General features: G+C 38.4%; 2 protein-coding genes across 3 annotated transcripts in view; one reads left to right on the top strand and one right to left on the bottom strand.

The window, feature by feature from the left end:
- Positions 1-3,121: 3,121 nt before the first annotated feature.
- On the top strand, positions 3,122-16,894 carry LOC123866045. Of its 2 annotated transcripts, none has more exons than XM_045907377.1 (8): positions 3,122-3,241; positions 7,360-7,933; positions 13,320-13,513; positions 13,795-13,951; positions 14,336-14,501; positions 14,868-15,055; positions 15,541-15,723; positions 16,232-16,894. In XM_045907377.1, exons 2-8 carry the CDS (start codon positions 7,772-7,774, stop codon positions 16,403-16,405), a joined length of 1,224 nt encoding a protein of 407 aa, XP_045763333.1. In that variant the 5' UTR covers positions 3,122-3,241; positions 7,360-7,771; the 3' UTR covers positions 16,406-16,894. The 2 variants fall into 2 exon arrangements, with proteins under 2 accessions (XP_045763333.1, XP_045763332.1); XM_045907376.1 differs by having other exon boundaries at positions 7,339-7,933.
- Positions 16,895-17,003: 109 nt separating this feature from the next.
- LOC123866041 (nose resistant to fluoxetine protein 6-like) overlaps positions 17,004-20,696 on the bottom strand; it is a 29,867-nt gene continuing 26,174 nt past the window's right edge. Inside the window, exons 8-12 of the mRNA XM_045907371.1 lie at positions 19,875-20,004; positions 19,050-19,239; positions 18,242-18,384; positions 17,753-17,849; positions 17,004-17,200 (exon numbers count right to left, since the gene is read on the bottom strand). Of these exons, the coding sequence (XP_045763327.1) occupies positions 17,169-17,200; positions 17,753-17,849; positions 18,242-18,384; positions 19,050-19,239; positions 19,875-20,004 (592 nt within the window). The 3' untranslated portion in view covers positions 17,004-17,168. The remainder of the gene's footprint in view (positions 17,201-17,752; positions 17,850-18,241; positions 18,385-19,049; positions 19,240-19,874; positions 20,005-20,696) is intronic.

Here is a 20,696-nt window from a genome sequence, read left to right as displayed (position 1 = left end):
AATCAGTGGAATATACAAAAACTTTGCTGTAACTGGTCATGTGAGACGAAGATTCAGAATCCTTCCTATAAGTTACAGGCGATTGCATTCTCCAGTCGCATGGCAAATACTTACTCTTTTTGCTGACAAGTATGGAACGGGGAACTCACAGGCGACTTGAGGGATTTACCTACAAGTTTTTCTTTGGAACTTACCAAGTAAAAGTGGGTAAGTATAAATGAAGTAACTACTTATCTATGTGTAAGTCGAATAATAACGCGTATAAGTGTACCTACAAGTCCTTTTATCTTGACATATAGCAGAATTCAGCACTCCTCCATTGCACCCTAGGTGTGGCCCTAGGGAAAATAGATATGCGGTTGTACAACTCACAATTTTACTATTATTAACCCCCGACCAAAAAAGAGGGGTGTTATAAGTTTGACGTGTGTATCTGTGTATCTGTCTGTGGCATCGTAGCTCCTAAACAAATGAACCGATTTTAATTTAGTTTTTTTGTTTGAAAGGTGGCTTGATTGAGAGTGTTCTTAGCTATAATCCAAGAAAATAGGTTCAGCCGTTTGAAAGTTATCAGCTCTTTTCTATTTACTGTAACCATCACTTGTCGGGGGTGTTATAAATTCTTAATTTACACTTGTAGTTAAGGAAGCCGGGGAGATGTGTGGGATAAGACTTAATAGCTAAGCAGTTGACCACCTCTTTGCTATTCGGAGAGGCATCTGAAGAAGCTAAAGCTCACCTTATGCGGTTTCGTTGTAATTTGTAAAGTTAGTAAATAGAATTCAACATAGATCACATAGGTAAGTGCTCTGTGCCATGTCACTTTTTGTAGTGGGCTCGTGCTTATTTACAGGTATCGGTGATCGGTGTGCGCGAGCGATGAGGGTCGATCAACCTGGGTTAACGGGACCCACGCATAGACAATCTTGCGTCACCACCGTCACCGTGTAATGACGGTAACAACGGCGTGGTGGGGCCCTAATAGGCTAGGAGGCGGTTTCTGGAACTAAGCCATGTTTTTCAGAAATCAATAATATTAAAATTGCACCAATACTGCACGTTTTATTAATATTTTCAATTGTGACTTTAGCAAACTTTTGATTTTTTTGGCAATGAACGTTTATTTAAAGTTAGTTATTCCAACAAGGTTGGCATTGTAGGTCTCTATACAAACCCCTTACAAATGTCAGATAAAAAAAAGTTGCACGTCGTGTGTGGGACCTTGGATGAAATAAAGTGTGGAACGCATGCATCGCCGAAAATTCTAAACTCCTTCCTCATAAAGACGTCCGCTCCGCATTTATTTTGTGCTTCGACCAGCTTTAACTCAAATAACATTTTTGTATAGTTTCTCTTGCACGCCCTTTATTTCAAGGGTGTTGCAACTTGCATATGCTATAGTGTTAGTGTTATGCTATAGTGCGTAAGTATATTGTTAGCAACATCTGCGTGTACCTTACCTATACCTACTCTATTGAGCGAAGCTTGACGCAATTGTAGCCAAGACAAAATACCTAACTGGCATGATATAGCTTTAGCCATATTTTATTCAACTGATATGTAATTCTTGGTGATAATACAGGTAGGGGATTTCTCTTACACTATAAGCTTTTTGATAACGGTGATCATCCACGGCATTCAAAGTCGGTCTATTGATTACAAGCTTTGATCTAACGGTTTGAATTATTGCGGGTTCAACAGCTATTGTGGAGTGAATTAGCAAATCATGTAAGCAGCGCAGCGCGACGAGGCAGGTATCCACTGAGGTCAATTGGCAAGTTTTCTTGCAGAAATTAGGTAGCTGTCAAATTGTCATGCCAATCTCTGCAAGTTTGTCATTGAAATGTAACTTCCAAGATGTCTTGCGCAAGTGCTTACACAGCACAAATTCCAAATCGAACTTCTGCAAGTTTTATTGCTGGTGGACACTTTGTACAAAAAACGACGTCACATTGAATGCGCGCGTATGAGTGTATGATTTGTGTTAAGTTTAATAGGGAACCGATATAATAGTTAATCAATCAAAATCATTTTTTTTAAATTTAACAGTTTTAATTTAACATTGAATTTAATAGTTTTGTATCTTCGTGTAGGCGTAGCTCTGCCTTACTTTGTAAGGACCTGTTAAAAATATGCTGTAAAAGGGTAAAATAAAAAAATGTGATATAAAATACAAATATCGGTCAAGTATGAGTCGGGTTTATACACTTCTTTTTTAAATTTTCATGGAGTCCATTTTGATTGTTTTATTATTTGTTGTTATAGCAGCAATAGAAATACTTAGGTACACGCATTCTGAGAAAATTTCAACTCTCTACCTATTACGGTTCACAAGATACCCACAACCCGCTGACTACAGCAGTACAGGCACGTAACCCTCAAAAGGCGAAGTTAACGTGCTAATGATCAAAATCAACGTTTCATCGGCTATTATGATACATGTTTACTTTGTTAAAAGAAAGGACGTAATCGCGTAGCGGAACACTGTTTCTTTTCAATATAACAACTCTAATAGAAGAATATTGTTTTTTTATCGATATCCATAGGTACCTACTACCTTAATGTCATAAATGCGAAGATGTGTCTAGGTATTTGACATCCTCCAGGATGGCACCGGCCCACGTTCTTAAGAGTTTTTTTTGTTCCCCAAATTCAAAATATTTTTATTCAATTAGACTATTACAAGTTCTTTTGAATCGTCAAAAGCATCAATCACTGGTTCGGAATGCCTTTCCTACCGAGAAGAACCAACAAGAAACTCGACAAGAAACCAGCAAGAAACTTAGGATGGCCAACGAGGGGGTTTTAGTGGGCAAAACCCCCACATAATCCGATATCTCCCTAAAGAGATCGAGTATTATTTTAAGAAGATTTCCCCCTCGTCAGCAAAAAGAAAGATCTGTCTGCTAACTTTTCATTGCATCCCGGTGAAGGACGTCCCTACATAATTACCTAATACCTAGGCTACTTTTCCTAGTGCGGATTGGCAGACCACTTAGATTGAACTTAGATATTCGATTGCGTACAACTTGCTATCGCGATACGGAATAAAAGCAATATTGTAATGTCTCAAAAGCTCAAAGTAATCCGGGCTTACTGGTTGGCACTCAGTTGACTCAGTAAATGCTTAGCCGTGATACGTGAAACGCGTACGTGCGTGTCCGTGAATACTATTCCCACGTGTATATTGATACGCGCTTTATTTAATCAGTAGTTAAGTGTTTTAAACCTTGGTTAAAAGGTAGTTTCGTGTTCAGTGCCGAATTATTTTTTATACCTAGTTAAAGAATTTTTGCTGCTCTTTCAGAGTAATTGCAACATATTTTTTTGCTTGTAAGCGTAATTTTTCACAATAGTATTATTGTGATTTTCGAAAGGGAAGAAAAAATTTTTTTGGTTAATATAAAATACCTGTAAATTAAACAAAACGAATAACTTCTATGCTTCTTATGAATTGAAAATTCAAGAGGTTTATCTTTGATTTTGAAATAACTGCCAAAGCATATCTGGTTATCAAAACCCAAACACATATTTGTAATCTTGAAATCAGGCTGATCTTTGAAATGGCTGATTTTAGGTTGGATTTCCCAAGCAGGATTCATACGCAAAGGCTTCTTCTATGCTTTATTTTTCAAGTTGAAATTTGGGTTGCTTTGGGGTCGCGGACAAAGCTAGTCAAAAAACTAAATATTTATACCTAATGTTGCCTACCTATTTTAAATAATTGTTCTTCTAGCTAATACTTTTTGTCGCACTTTTAAATATATTTACGTTACGGGTGATAAACCTCGCGAAAATGGTTTTCTTGAGGAAAATATTTTTATTAAGTTTACTTACAATATCACAAGGTGACCTTAAAGATTAATTTAGAATAAAGTTAGCAAAAACTCTAATTAAGAACCCAGTTATAAAATTTAAAAGCAGAATAAGCAGGATTGACTAGATGACTTACAAATACAAGTAAGTAGGTAGGTATCTAATTAGATGTTTATGGGTAGGTAGTGCCCATCATTTTTGGTAAATATTAAAAATTTGGCAATAATATACACCGAAAAATTACCTACATAATTGTGAATCGGTTAAGTATAGTACAAGTATGATATTTGTATAAGATACGATTTCAGTTTAGGTATCTAGGAAGTTAAAAGTAATAATACCTATTGTTGAAAATATAATCGATCTCATAACTTAGGTTTTTTACATTGTAGAAATTATTTTACACTCTAAGTAACATAAAAACGAAACAGATAGTAAATTGATTGTAATGGTATGATATCGATTAAATAAAATCTAACTTTCAGTCAGAAGTTTTGTAGTAAGTAAATACTTACTTTACTTTTTGATCTTTTTTGAGTATAACTAGTTAGTTAGAATTTTTTAAACGAATTATAAATGATATAATAGCGCTGATGTCCACAAAGGACGTCGTCCGCGTGGATTTAAGTTTTTAAAATCCCGTTGGAATTCTTTCTTTTTCTGGGATAAAAGTAGCCTATGAACTACCTATATTCATGTAAAAAAAATCGCATCGATCAGTTGCCCCGTTGCAGCGTGATTGAAGGACAAACCTACAAACCAACAAACAAACACAATCTCGCATTTATTATATTATTAGTAAGTATGATACGGTGGTATAAATAAAACATGTTTAAACCTAAAGTTTTATGTTAATTTATTCGATTTACGTTTTATGAACTTTTTACCCAAGTTTTTTTCTTGTATCATCTTTGTCGCAACATCGTATGTAAATGGAAAACATGTTAATACATGTAAATTAGAATACTGACTTACTTTTATACGGTTGCTAAACTTGGTTGGAAATGGAACTTATTACTTATATAACTGTTGCATTATACATTGTAAATAAGCCAAGTAAAACCTATACCCTTAGATAAAGTAAGTTACGTTTGTAAAAAGACACTAATCACATGCATTTGATAGAAAAACGGTCACTTGGACTATAAATAGATATTTTACAGTAGTTAACTTTTAATAAGCAAAGACAAAACTAAGTAAATACTACCTACCTACCTACGTAAGTATATAAACATTTAAATTGTAAAATTCACCCACAGATATAGTTGTAAAAGTGTAAACCGCTTAAAAATGACAAAATATAATGTAATTATAATAAAAAAATAAAGGTTTATTGCCAGTTACGTCAAACGCCTAAGTAAAATCTGACCACAAAATAAAAGGATAGTTGGTTGCAAGGGTGATATTCTGGTCAAAAGGCAACATACCTTGATTATGTAACCTAAGTACCTACTAACTTTTTCACAAACTATAACGGTAATCTTACCCTAATTTTCTGAGGTGCAACTGGCCTCGAGTTCTTTATACACGGAACAGCTGAAAGGGTAACTTGGTTTTGGTAGAGCTAAAAGTCGAGATTATAAAAAAATCGTTAACTTTTGAATGGAAAGCGTTTGCCTTCTTTCTAAAATACTTTAACAGGGCTCTCTCCGTCACTCGTTTCATACAATCGTAGTTCCAATTTAATTTGAATATTAAGCTACCAAAGTCCATGAAATTTTGCAGACATATTCTAGAAACTAATATCTGTCTGTGGTGTTTTAGATTTTTCTAAAAATATGTAGTTTTAAAATTACAGGGGCTCAAAGATTTGTATGAAAATTTTTAAGACCGCGTAACTTTGAAACCGAATATTTTAACAGAAATCTGGAAAACCACAGACATAGATATTAGTTTCTACAATATGTCTGCAAAATTTCATGGACTTTGGTTGCTTAATATTCAAATGAAATTGGAACAACGATTGTATGAAACGAGTGACGGAGAGGAGCCCTCTTAAATAAAAAGAAATTCTAAATTATGTTTTCCGTGCCTAGGCGATAAATCTAGTCCATATTTTCAGAGTCAGTAGGCCATAGCAACATTGTGTAATTTTAATTAAAAATCCGGTTTTGTTTCACGTAATTTGAAAAGAATTTGTTACTTTGGGAAAGAAAATTTTAATACAATGCGAATATTATACTGAAGTGGTAATTGTAGTTTATAGAATGCCTATAGTGACACTAATATTATAAAGGAGAAAGTTTGTGTGTGTGTGTGTGTGTGTGTATGTGTATGTTTGTTACTTCTTCACGCAAAAACTACAGGACGGATTGCGCTAAAATTTAGAATGGAGATAGATTATACCCTCGATTAGCACATAGGCTACTTTTTATCCCGGAAAATCAAAGAGTTCCCACGGGAATTTTAAAAAACGCGAACACGCGAACGAAGTCGCGGGTATCAGCTAGTACTTAATATTAGTAAGATATAATATAGGTTTACGGTATTTTTTAATAACCTTGAAAAACTAAATGTATCATTACGTATGCCTCAGAAAGTAGACTAACGTAATCCGAGCAAAAAAACTTGCATAGTAGCTCAATAGATGAAATCCATTTCGACATTCAGCTCAGCAGGCAGTCGTGCCGGCGAATGAAACGGTACTAACTACACCGTTACACCAGATTGTAGGTAGCAATTTGCTCGTGGATTAGGCTGACATTACTAAATAGGCTTTAATGAATAAACTAACATATAGATTGCAGGGTTTTTTGCTGATGCAATGTAAGATAGAGTGCTTATTGGTATAATTAGGTACTCAGATAGATTTATTTTTAACTAGCATTTGAATAGCATCACGACTTTATCCGCGTAGACTTAGGTAGAAATCCCGTGGGAACTCCTTGATTTTCCGGGATAAAAACTAGCCTATTGTCAATTTTCACGTCTTTAACTTGATGATCATGTCCACGAATCATGAAGATCCATTGCTCAATTGGGGCGCGATTGAAAGACAAACCATCAAACTGTACAATCCAACGTGGGACAAATAAGGTTCCCTCAACAAGGAGTCGCAGCACGATTCAGCGCTGCTTTTCAGGCTTTCACAGACGCGTTTCCGTCAGCTTAGTCTATTATGTCTACAAAATCTATGCTACTTTAAAAATATTTAATTGCGAAAGTGTGTCTTTCTTCTTATCAGCCTTTGATTATTCATTGTTGGACATAGGCCTACTCATGCGCACGTTTTTCTTTCCAGTTAATTTGGTGAGTAGGTTTGTCCCAAAGCTTGATATTTCAGACTAACTATAACTTTTTTTTGTAATGCTTGTCCATCGGTCATTACGATCATCGGTGTCACAGACATGCTCTGCCCATGTCGGAGGATAAATGCGGGGTTCGAACCGTCGATCTATCAGATTGTAGTCCGCTCCTCGACTGCTGAGCTATTGAGGTTCTAAGTGCACTAAGCAATGAATTCTGTCTTAGATAATCTTACCATTTAATTATCTTATTATATTAACTGGTCTCCATTTTTAGTTCACGATAAAAACTTATCAGAGTAGATCGAGGAAGCGTCCGAGTCGGAACAATTTGTGATCTTACGAAATCTACCGAATGGTGATGTGCAAACTGTGAAATGAAATTAACGATGATTAAAATGTATCTGATTATAATTAACTGAATAAGGATTTGAGTGAACTAATAATAATTAATTAATGTTAGTCAATGAACTTGATAATATATTAATTATTCAAATGAATTAAGTAACCATTGGCATATCCAACGTAAAAGTGGAACAAAATATTAAATCATCAATAGATACTAATTTATGTGTAAATGCGGCAATATAGTTTAAAACAGCAGTAAATGGTGATTATAGTGACTAAAAAAAGTGCCTCAAAGACACAAGTTGATTAGAACGCAAGATGTGAATGAAAACTCAGTGTCACTCAGCAATTCGTCTTCCAAAATGGCTGCTTGGATATGGATAGCAGCATTACTCTACAGCAGTCATGCTGCAGTTCTCCCACCACCCTGGGCTGATGTCAGGAGAAACCCCTGCGCGTCCCGTCCGCGAGGATGGCTGATGCTGTACTGGCCTTCGGATGGAAAATGTTATACAATATACAAGGTAGGCTTGTCCGAATCGCATTTTTCTAAGTATTATTATATTGGTATAGCGCAAGAACTTCGAAAACCAAAACAAACAATAGAGAGGTATTTTAGGTGTTATTTTTTGAAATTTGTGTATTTTAATTAGAAACAGCGGTGATAGCCTAGTAGTTAGGAGGTTGGTCTCCCAGTCGGGGGGGTTCGATCTCGGGTGACATCGGTGATTAAGTATCACTTGCTTTAATGGTGAAGAAAAATATACGTAATATCATGAGGCTACATGCCTGAGTGTTCGCCATAATGTTCTTAAAGGTGTATGAAGTCTGCCAATCTACACTTGGCTTGAACTATGGCCAAAGTGAAAAACCGTTTTCATTCTGAGAGGAGACCCGTGCTTAGTAGTGAACTGGCTGGTTGATGATTTTGACTTGATCACTAGGAACAGGGCCAACATATTGAGGCTTCATGATGAAATTGATGTAAATTCTGAGGCCTGTTTCAAGGAATGGACGCCAAAATATTTAATTGGAGTATTTGATAGGATGCTGTGGACTTCATGTTGGTTGATTGCGAAAAAGTTGCATCAATCATTGCTATGATCTCAATCGTTGGGATTGACTGAATTTATGGCATTTTTGCTGCAAAATCAATCAAAATCAATAGTGAGGGATTGTAAGCCAATCAGAGGCGATTGCGATCATCAAATTGTACCTAGGAGCTATAATGGCAGTATCGTTGTCCGTTGATCGTTAACCGTGATATCGATCTACGGCGTTAGGCCCCTGATTAAATGAAGATTAATCACTATTATAAAGTACTAAAGGATGCCCGCGACTTCGTCCGCGTGGATTTAAGTATTTAAAGATCCCGTGGGAACTGTTTGATTTTCCGAGATAAAAAGTAGCTTATGTCCATCCTCGAGATATAAGCTAACGCTGTAAGTACCAAACGTCAGAATCGGTTAAACTGTTGGGTCGTGAAAAGGTAGCTGACAGACAGATAGACAGACAGACAGACACACTTTTGCATTTATAATATTAGTATGGATAAGGTTTGTAAATTGTAGTACTAACAGGTTATTAATTAATAACAACAATCCCCCATGTAAACAACCGTATCAGTATGGGAACCGGTTTATCCGTCGGTTTGGGTGAGTAAGACCGTGACCGATTGATTCGTGACACGCTCCGCTCGCTCACTGACCCACTGCACTTATCCGTGTGTCATAATGCTCATAAATTCATTGTCTGTGGACAGTTCACGACAGTTTTGAAACTTGTAATAAAGCGGAATTTAGGTACATTACGAAATTAGTGGCACGAAAGTAGCTTTATGAATTGCACGTGTAAACGTCTAATTTTATATTACATGCATCATGAAATTAGAAGTTTACACGTGCAATTGATAGTGAAGTAAATGTCGTGAAACTAATTTCGTAGTGTAAGTTCCTCTTAAAACGTCGAAGCTTCACCTACGTTGGCATGCGTCAAATGTTACCTACATTTGACGCAGCAGGACATGGAACGACTAGGTATCCTTGATGTCACGTCATCCCTAGCTTTAGATTTTATAAGAAGAATTATTTATTACTAGCCGATGCCCGCGACTTCACCCGCGTGGATTGAGGTTTATCAACATCCCGTGGAAACTCTTAAATTTTCCGGGATATTAAGTTGCCTAGGTATATCAATTTCCGGGACGCAAGCTACCTCTGAACCTTTCATAGAACCCCGTGGGAACTCTTTGATTTCCGGGATAACATCCTACATCCGTCCCCGGGATGAAAGCTAACTCTGTATAATACTTATTAGTATAGAGGATACTTAGTATGGATTATTTACTAGGTACCTACACCCATGCCCCTAGTCTAATACCTATTTGTCAGATGTCGATTCAGGATTCAACCGAGAGTTTCCTCACTGACCCACTGCACTTATCCGTGTGTCATAAATGCTCATTGTCTGCTTCGATGCAATAGCTCTTCACTGTTATATTTGAGAACAGTTACATCACTTTTTGTGAATACTTCTCAAGAAGCGTTGAACTTTTCGAAAAATGGATGCGAAAAAGAATAAGCACGTTGCTTTTGGGGACTTTTTGTAGGTACCTAAAGCCACAGTTTTCGCGCATATTCTTGAACGCGACTCCAAGTAATCGTGGGCAAATTACACGGGCCAACGTCGTATTGCTACTGTACCACTGCAAAGAATCGAGGAAGCCACCACACGTAAAGATTCAGGTTACGCTATTTTTTATCTTCTGGAGATTCATCTTCATCTATTTACTTTTTAAACTTTTGAACAGAGCTTTAAACTGTTACAATTTCATCTCAATCGGTGGTTTTGTAATGCGCAGCCAAACAAACACAGAAAAGTACAATTTGATAATAGTGATAGTACTTATGCAGTTAAATGCTAGAAAACGGAAACAATAATTTGATGTAAGTACATATCTACCAACTACTAAATGCAGTTTCCTTAGTTACGTGGGTACCTAGTTTACCTCATCACTGCACTCTAGAGTCGATGCTTTGATATCTCTCTCGTGGATCTAATGTCCTTCAAGATAAGGCTCATAAATGATGTAGACTGTTGTCAGGATAATTTGTTGTGCATGCGGATGGCATGCGGTCCTTCTCAGTTCACAACACGACGAGTTTATATCGAGATAATAGTGGTTTTTGTTAACATTTTTGGTAGTCTACAATCTTAGTTAGGCCTGTTTGCTCACGTACTGTAACGTTTGTCTGTTGCTTTTATAAACAAACATATTATTAGGCCGATGCGACGTCTTAACTTATGGTTACCTTCGTCCTTCTATTCGGAAGGTCATGGCTTCGATTCCGGGCAGGCACCTCTAACTTCACGGAATTATGTGCGTTTCAACGGTGAAGGAAAACATCGTGAGAAAATTGCATGCCTCAGAGTTTTCCATAACATTCTCAAAGGATTGTAAATCCGCACGCATCAGGCCAGCTTATGGCTTAACCCTTATCGTGAGAGGAGATCCGCGTTCAGTAGTGGGCCGGCGATTGATCGATCATGATGATGATTATATGCTACGTTAGTTGTCTAGAAAAATAGCTCTATATGGTCTCTGAGAAATTACGTTCTCCAATTTAAAGGTCTTGAAGTGTTTTTCTTCAAGCGGCAAAGATTTAGGTTTTCACAAAGACTAGGTACTTACCATTATGTATTCTCTGGTATTGTCGCAACTCGTAACGATGAATGTTCCGTAGTGAATGTACACAGAAGTGGCACAGGGTTCAAGGAAGGTTCAAGGGTTATATTATGCAAGGAACTTAGGCGGTAACTATCTATACAAGATCGCGTTTCAAGTTACTATTAAATTCCTGGGAAACTTGCTAAAACCCATAGCTAAAATCTTAATAAGTATGATAGTATTATTTATTATTCATTTTGATTACTTTGGAGCAGCGCGGCGGGGCCTATTCGCTTTGTAAGGTAGGTAACTTGTAAGGCGGTCCGAATTCGGTTCTCTGATTGATTGGTTGAACTTGAATAAAACTATTTAAAGTATCTACTTACCTAGCTTTCTCAGTTTTCAGTTATAAGTTATATGATGGCCGCGACTTTGTCCAAGTAGATTTAAGTTTTAAAAAATCGTCCCTGAGATGCAAGCTATTTTTTTTAACAAATTTTCTGTGTCGGATTGGCAGATACACTTTCGTATTTATAATATTAGTATGGGGTTTAGTTTGTGGATGTAGAGTAGTGATGGATTGGAGTTGAGAGGTCCCGGATTCGATTCCCGGTTCGGGCAATTTGGATAATTATAATTCTTAACTTGGCTTAGATCTGATCTGAAGGCTTCGGCCGTGGCTGGTGACCAACTCGTTGCCAAAGATGATCAAAGCCTTGCTGCCAAGCGATTTAGTGTTCCTGTACGATGCCGAGTAATAATAACCTACACTTATAGGGCTATTGTATGTCACACTTTCACACTAATATTATAAAGGCGAAAGTTTGTGTGTATGTGTGTGTGTGTATGTTTGTTACTCCTTCACGCAAAAACTACTGGACGGATTTGGCTGAAATTTAGAATGGGATTTAGTTCCCATGGGATTTCGAAAAACCTAAATCCACGCGAGCGAAGTCGCGGGCTTCGGCTAGTTTAATATAATTTCTGCCAAACCACACTCATGTGACTGAACCCTTCATGTTAGAGTGCAACCATCTTAGACTGCATCATCACATACCACCAGTTCAGATCGTAGTTAAGGATTTATTTGTCAACAATTTTAATTATAAGTATAGATGAACTGCCGCCTGCCGTGCAGTCCAAACTTTTTTTAATAAGATATTATATTCCCTTCACGTAAGATCAGTGGCTATAAAATACGTACATTCATACATACCGTGCACTGTTTAACACACGGTTAACAGCAGATTAAATCAGTAGCCGAAATAATGGTTTACGTAACTCTTAACTTTATTCAGGTGAGTTAGTGAAGATAATCGCTTGTTATTTTTCCTGCGCGTTTTTGTATCGTATGCGTGACTTCCGGTCTACGAATGTAGGCTTAAGAAGATTACAAAGAATATAATATATTTAATTACTTCCCCATATGAAAGCAAATTATTGTATAATGGCACATCTAAGTGACTAGTCTTTTTTTTTTAAATTGAACTTTATACAATTTAAGTTAAAGTCGAAAGCGAAACGCACGGGCTGTTTAATGACCAGCGGTCAAATAGCATGTCTCGGTGTCCGATTTATTTATCTTATAAAGTTGTAAGAAAAAATCCGTATATGTAGGTATACGTTGCCTTATGACAGTTGATATCAAATATTTGGCGATGTATGTGAGATGATGATGACGACAAATTGTATGGTAGACAGCAGTTGTAACTAGGGTGTCTAAAACTGTTATTTAGAAAAAAATCTTCTTAAGTGGCCCAACAGCTACTGCTGCAAAATTATTTGCTTTACTGAAAACTTTGTGAGGCAATCTGCATGGCTGAGAGTCCTTCATAATGTTCTCAAAATGGTGTGTGAAGTCTGTCAATTCGCACTTGGTGGTGGTGGTAGCGAGCGTGTTGGTGAAGATTATGGCCAAAACCTTCTTATTCTGAGAGGAGAGTGCTCAGTAGTGAGCCAGCGATGAATTTATGATAATGGTGATGATGACCAAATTGAAAATTAAACTCCGATTTTCCAAATCAAGTAGGAACAGTACCTATGCACAAGCAATAGGCAGTACCCAGGTTCTAGCAATACCCATAGGTACGTATACATAATTACTTACGTATAATGTTATCTACCAACATCATAAGTATTGTTAACTCACTTCACCATAACAACAACATTAAAAAAAACCACGAAATGACCAAAGGCTCTTATTACAAAAGAGTTTTTCTTAATACAGCCAACTTGCTTTTCAGAAAGGCCATCCATGTTCAGAAACCCAGGAGCTAAGTCCAGGGCGTTTAGGCGGACGAACGGTCGCGGAGTGCAAGTGCCCCCCTGGTACAGCCCAGCTTCCTCACACGAAGACGTGCCATAAGCTGTTCGAGCGAGGGCCTTGCAGAAGTGGCGAGTACTTCGCCCCTGTCGAAGAGTCCTTCAACATGCGAGGGTAGGTAAGCATCTGGAAACAGTCTTTTTTTAAATTTATTCACACCAACAACTTCTATACAAGTGTGACTATAAAAATTCAACCTGCAGTATGATTAAACATTACATGTGCACTGTGTCTCTTGTGAATTTAAAACATGATTGAAAGAAACGACTGGTAAAATATTATGTCTAGCATACTAAATATTTGGGTCAGTTACGTCAATTTTTGGTTTTACCACCGGACCAAATTGCCTATCAATGGTGTTAACATGACTAATTTTTACCTTGTTTGTATTCCAGTGAACGGCAGGGCATGTGCGTGCGGCCGCAGCAGTGCGCCGACGAGACCTTGCTCTATTGGCCTCCTGACGGCCGCTGCTACTACAGGCTCACTCAGGGCCCTTGCTATACTGGCTCCATATTGGACTTGGGCGATGACGGACTGGCTAACTGCACGGTCAGTTTATAGCTTGCTCTTGTAATATTTTGTGTGTTTAACAGAAGCTATGATAAACACGTATCCATGTCATGCCTAACTTTGCTAAATGTTGTGAACCCTCTTTTAATGGAAGGGATATTTGTTTCGAAGCTTTTGACAACTAATGAGACAGTTATGGCAACCCAACAAAATCCTCCAAAGGTAGTCATACCGCAGACCATACTGAGACATAATATAACATAAATCTCAGGTTTCTTGACTCGTAGAAACTCCGGATAAAGTGAAAGCTGAATAAGTGGGTGGTTTCGACTGCACCACATCTAAGATGATGCCATAAGATTTTCTATAGTGACTAAGTGTTTCTACTTGTTTGACTCCAATTTCTGCTCTTTTACCTTCCAGTGCACGTCCGCTAGTCCTCACTATTGGGAGTTGGACGGTGGATGCTACGCGCACTACTCACGCGGGCCATGTGAGCGCGGGCAGCTGTTCCTGCCAGGCGCACGCTGCGGCTGCGACCCTCAACTGCCGCACTACCACAACGCCACTGCTGGGTGCTATGAACTTGGTAAGACTTGGTTTTTTACTGCTCTCGTTTCCTAGTATCACTGCCTCTTTATTGGGAAGTAGACGGAGGCTGTTACGCGCTCTACCAGCGATGGTTGTGTGAGCTTGATTACAATCACGCCTGATGGAAAGCGAATAGCGATGTGCATGCATACTCGATTGCATTATCAGCATTTACGTTTAGCGTATGTGATGCAGAGATCCAGTGGATCCATTTCATCACGTTCTGTATTATAGAAATCACTGAATGCTTAAACCATCTTCATATCCTTGAGTACAATTTCGTTACTACCGAAGTGTGCATTCATTTACTTAATAGTACCTACCAACTTATACCTTAATAGTACATTATTTTTTTCCATTACAGATTCTCTAGGACCCTGCGCCAAGGGTCACGTGTTTGCGATCACCGAGGTGTCAGAAAATGGTTCTCGCGCTGAGTGCAGGTGCAAGAACTTCCACGCACGTGCAGACGACGGGGCGTGCTACAGACTCTATACCAGAGGCCCGTGTGCTGAGGATGAAATGATTTCCAGGGGAGGACGTTGTGTTAGGGTAAGAAGATGTAAAGAATTTCATAAGACTCGTAATAGGCCTTAAAACGACCAAACAGAAATGGTACGGGTTCCCAGTGCGGGATGATTCCCTAACTCAATGTTCAAAGCTGCATTAATATAACTATCGAGCTCATTTGAGATTAGTTGGTTCTACAGTTCATTGAGTGATATTCAAATAATTTTTCGAAGAATCCATCCAGAATTAAAATTATAAACGTCAAAAGTGGGTTTGGCAGCTATCATTCAGTGTTGAACACTGAGTTACTAAATCAGCCCGCAGGGTCTGCATTTTACCTACTTAACTAAGAGAACGGAATTTCAATGTTTAGATTTTACGGTTATTATCAGATGTTTGTGAATACCAGAACTGACGTGATGGCTTAATATGCTCTCCAAATGAAAAAACGAAAAGGCTAAATTCACAGAAGCAACTAAATCGCTGCGTCTCTCACTAGGTCTCATGTCTCTTATCGATAATTCCAGGTGCCATGCGGCAGAGGGCGTCTCTATGTCCCAGAAAGGCGTCGCTGCTACCGGCCGGGCGCGGCGGAACCGTGCCGCGCGGGGGAACACCTCGCCTTCGACTTCGACGCCCGGCCGGCGCTCGACGGAATCAGCCACAACGGCGTGTGTGTTTGTGGGAACCAGCCTTGCGTTCAGAAGGAGGTAAGAACTGCCAGTAAGGCCAGGGAAAAATAATTGAGTAACTTTAATCCTCAACCAACTCTTGTGGGGTCAAAGTAAGACCGGCGTGACGATGAAGGCAATCATCATCATAATCTTAACCCAACGGTCCACTACTAAGAAGTGTCTCCTTTCTGAATGAGACGGGCTTATGCCAATGTCATAGTCCGCCACCCCGGCCATATCTATGCGGTTTCGTAGATCATGTTTCATATATCATATCCCACATGTTGAACAGGACTTTATGGAAATTTCACAGGCATGCAGTTTTCCTTACAATGTTTTCCCTGCTAAATCAATAAATTATGTTTAAATCGCACATAACTCTGAAAAGTTAGAGGCACTTGCCCAGGATCGAACCCCGACTAGACTTATCACTACTACATATTTACATATCACCTACGCCATATATTATTATGGCCATTATATTTTATGGGCCAAGATATATGCTGAATAAATATTTAGATCTCTGAATTTTTTGCACTTCCAGATGTCAGCCTGTTCGTTACGCAAAGGTACGGCGGCGTTCAACGGAGCATGTCATATCCTCAACGCGCAAGGCCCATGCTCCGCCGGTTCCTGGCTCACCAGGGATAGTACTGGACGGACACACTGCCAGTGCAGACCTGGCGGTATTTGTACAAAGAAAATGGAGAATAGTTGACGAACAAAGTAACGCAGAAATGAATTACCTAATTAATGACTCTGTATGTAGGTTGACTTAGACCAACTATGTACTTACTAAAATTGTGTTGTTTGAAGCGAAGTATTATCATAAATTCAGGATTAATAGAAAGCAAAATAGCGGCTAAGACCTCGCTGGGCTTTCTATTCGAGACTCCAATCCTGGGCACGCATCTCTAACTTTTCGGAGTTATGTGCGTTTTAAGTAATTAAATATCACTTGCTTCGGTGTTAAGGTAAACATCGTGAGGAAACCTGCATGCCTAAGAGCTGTCTATTTATGTTATTAAAGGTGTGTGAAATCTGCCAATTTACAATTGGCCAGCTATGGTGGGCTATGGCCAAGAGCTTTCTTATTGTGAGGGTGAGAACATTCGCTTACGGCGGAGACAAAATACTTTCTATAATCTACGATATACAAAGACGAGTACCTATGTACTAGACAATCTAGATTAGTAGGTACCTAAGCTTCAGAATTGTATTTATTTTGTACAGACTTAGAAAGAAAGAAAAACCGTTTATTTTTTGAAAACTGTGTTTAAATAGATGATAATTTCGAAATAAATAAAACGATCACCTTGTCTATGGTCATTTATTTTTCCGTCATTTTTCTTCTTACACAATACAGTTAGTCCTACAGTTAATATCGTACAAAAATAGTCAAAGAATACATTTAAACTAAATACGTGATGTTTGGCTTACGAGTTAAACATAATTATAATTCAGTCATATTTTTTTTCCCCTCATTTTTCCTTTAATTTCGTCTGTGATTTTCCTGAAAAAAAGGAAAAAAATATATTTATCTTTTCAGCCTGAAGACAGTGTTGCAAAGAACAGGTTCATTTCATAGGATTTCTATTGAAAATGTATTTTTCGGGCAATCGATCAAGCAGCTTCAGCTATTTCAGTTAACAATAAAAAATGGAAACATGTCGAAAAAAATCATTTCAATATTCTTAAAATTTTTCAACCTTTAGTTGAAATAAAATAAAAATGAAAATAAAAATCGTCAGTTGCAGTGGGGGATTATACGTCAGCTACCCCACAAACCCTCTTTTTTATTTCCGGTTTGTAGGGATAGCTGACGAATACTTCACTTACAGTATTATTTCAACTGAAAATTGACTTATCATAAGTGCTGTAATGATTACTTTTATTTTCAATGTGTTTCTCTTACAGCCAGCCCCACCAGATATATTCAAACTACTTAACATTTAATAAAAAAATTGAGGCGAATAAAGACACCAACTAAAATGCAACATACCTCCCGGCATCTCGTTTTATCTTTCTATCAGTTAGTAAAAGTTATTTTAGTTAAGGTACTTACCAAAATATATCCTATACACTTGGTTGAAGGGCATCTCGATAGCTACTGTCGCGATTATTGATATAAGAAACACTGCTGCCATTTCGGGGATGTGGAACTGAAACAAATAAAAATATTGTTGCTATATCATCAAGGAACTTTTGATGCCTGAAGTCTGTAAACGACTGCGAGGTGGACTGTATGTAGTAAAGGCCTGTAAAACGAGACAGCGTTATTAAGCTGTCATATATCAGTCTCGTTTTAATTGAATATTTAGTCTAAGCAAAGTCAAGATACGCTCTATAGATTTCAGCCTTTAGTATTGCTTGGCAGCTGCATACCTACTAGACATTTCTGTTAGTGAGGGATAACTCCTAAGGAGTAAGCCACCGCCAAAAACTCATCTCACTAGACCAGGCCAGAATAAATTTCCAAATTTCTCCCGAATACAAGGTTCAATAATAATAAGCCAAGGAGGTCGACAAAAATAATGATGAAATTGTTACTAACAAGTAGCAAAGGTGTGTAGTGCTCTGCATGTCGCTGTATGCCGACGTTGTAGAAGAAGACGGGGAACTGGGTGAGGTAGACGCCGTACGCGATCTTGTTGAAGAACTTGAACATCCACGACTCCACGAACCACGTGCCCATACCTTGAAAGATAATAATTTTGTTTAGAAATAGGTAAGCTTTGGGTTCCTTAGATAGAGGTGCGGACACCGTAGCACCCGCTATGTAGCGTTGAATGATGTGCCTGAAACTTGGTAAGTAAGTTGAAATAAGTAATTTAATAAGTTTTTAAAAACCTCGACTGCGGTTTGAAAAAAAAAAATGATGATTTTTTCACAATCGAATATACAGTCGCCATATCTCATATCTATTCCATTCCATCAGCCTGTATGCGTCCACTGCTGGACATAAACTTTTCTAAGAGCGCGCCACCGACCAGGGTCCTCTGTCTTCCTAATCCACCCGCTCCCAGCCACTTTCCTCAGGTCATCGGTACAGCGGACTGGAGGTCGCCCCACACTGCGCTTACCGGTAAGTGGTCTCCACTCCAGAACACGTCTGCCCTATCGGCCGTCGGTTATACGACAGACATGACCTGACATTGCCACTTCAGCTTGCTAATCCTTTGAGCTATGTCGGTCGCTTTTGTTCTTCTGCGAATTTCCTTGTTCCGGATTTACCCCTGATAGTGATACCCAACATAGCTCGCTCCATAGGGCTCCACTTAATCGGATAATTAGCTTAAATTGCAAGGAAGAGTTTAGCTGATACCAGCGCGAAGCACGCTGCCCAGGTTTGTCTCACTTACCGGCATAATCATTATAAATGCACCAATGCGCGATGCACATGAACACACCCCACAGTATGGGCGTGAAGGCAGCGAACAGCGCTGCGTCAAAGCGCTCGTACTGGTAGCCCTCAAGGCCCTGCCGGTAGGGGCTGGCGACCGTGAACGCGCCCAGCGCGAAGCATACTGCCCAGGCTAGTCTCACTTGGCTCTGGGGAATTAACCAATTCAAAAGTAAGGTAACAGCAATCAGAAAAAATTAGGTACAGAGAGACCGCGATTACGCGTGTAAGTTTTACTCACGTAAGTAGCTTGCTTAATCAATTGACAGCACTGATGTAAACCCTTATTATATAAATGCGAAATTGTGTCTGTCTGTCTGTCTGCTAGCTTTTCACGGCCCAGCAGTTTAACCGATTTTGATGAAATTTTGTACAGAGTTAGCTTACATCCCTTTTTATCCCGGAAAATAAAAGAGCCCCCAAGGGATTTTTAAAGGTCCATCCGTTTAACGGATTTATATGTTTGGTTCAGAAGCTACCTCTTCCTCGTCCCGGAAATTGTTTATCCCGGAAAATCGAAGAGTTCCCAAGAGATTTTTAAACAACCTAAACCAACCACCCTAATTCGTGCAGAGATGAGGTTCCATAGATTTAAGGGGTTAGTGATGGGTTAGTGGTGAAGTTATGAGCGAATGAACTTTAGCTCCTATGTGCTTGATTTTTGTTCACAAAAATAATTCACAGAATAAACCGTGTTTAAAATTTAGATACTATATATAGCACATACTTAATATGACTCAAAAGCAGTAATTTCGAAATTAAACCACACTCATATTATACTCACATCACTGAGATTAATGCGCGATCGTTTGGATTTAATGAAATAGGCCATAATAACGCCAATCAAGTAAATAGTGGCGCGGTGCGTCGGCAGAATGTAGGAGTATCGCGCGGCGTCCAATAATTTCTGAACTCTGAAAAAATGAAATATATTATTTGCACCTGTTTGTTTGCTAAGCTGGTTAAAATTGTATTTATTTGTATTGTTCGCGTGGATTTAGGTTTTTAAAATCCCTTGGGAACTCGTTGCTTTTCTGGGATAAAAAGTTGCCGATAGAAGCTACATTATAGAAACCCAATTTATTCCGTCTACAACACATTAAACTTTATAGTTAGGCACTGGAGGAGCTATCCAGTTTCATACCTAAATCCAGACCGAGGGTTTCATTTCAATGTAAAAAATAGTTTTTGTGTTAGATTTTAGGAGGTCGCGGTCGTCGTTGTAAAAGGAAAATATTCTAACTCGGTCGAGTGTGTATTGTTTGAAAAAGTTCTTTTAGATTTTTGTTTGAATGGTTTTGAACATTTTCAACTTCGTATGACTATAATATCGAGCTAGTTTAGAACTCTGTAAATACTAGACGAACGATAGAGATATTCTAACCTAAAATTGAACGCCCCATTTTTAACTTCTCTATCTAAATACTGAATTGCTGCGCGAAATTTAATCTACTCACTAGCACTAACTACTTATTTGGCATTACTTGGTGGAAGCGACGGGCCTGCCCGCAAAATTCAGATTTAATTTGGTTTTTCGCAATTTGTATACTAATACGACAACATAGGCTTATGGTATTTTAATTGCAACAATAGCAGTATCATCCTC

The sequence above is a fragment of the Maniola jurtina genome, chromosome 6 (genome assembly GCF_905333055.1).
Source record: "Maniola jurtina chromosome 6, ilManJurt1.1, whole genome shotgun sequence".
Lineage (NCBI taxonomy): Eukaryota > Metazoa > Arthropoda > Insecta > Lepidoptera > Nymphalidae > Maniola > Maniola jurtina.
The sequence above is the reverse complement of the archived record's forward strand: the minus strand, read 5'-3'. Positions and strand labels throughout refer to the sequence as shown.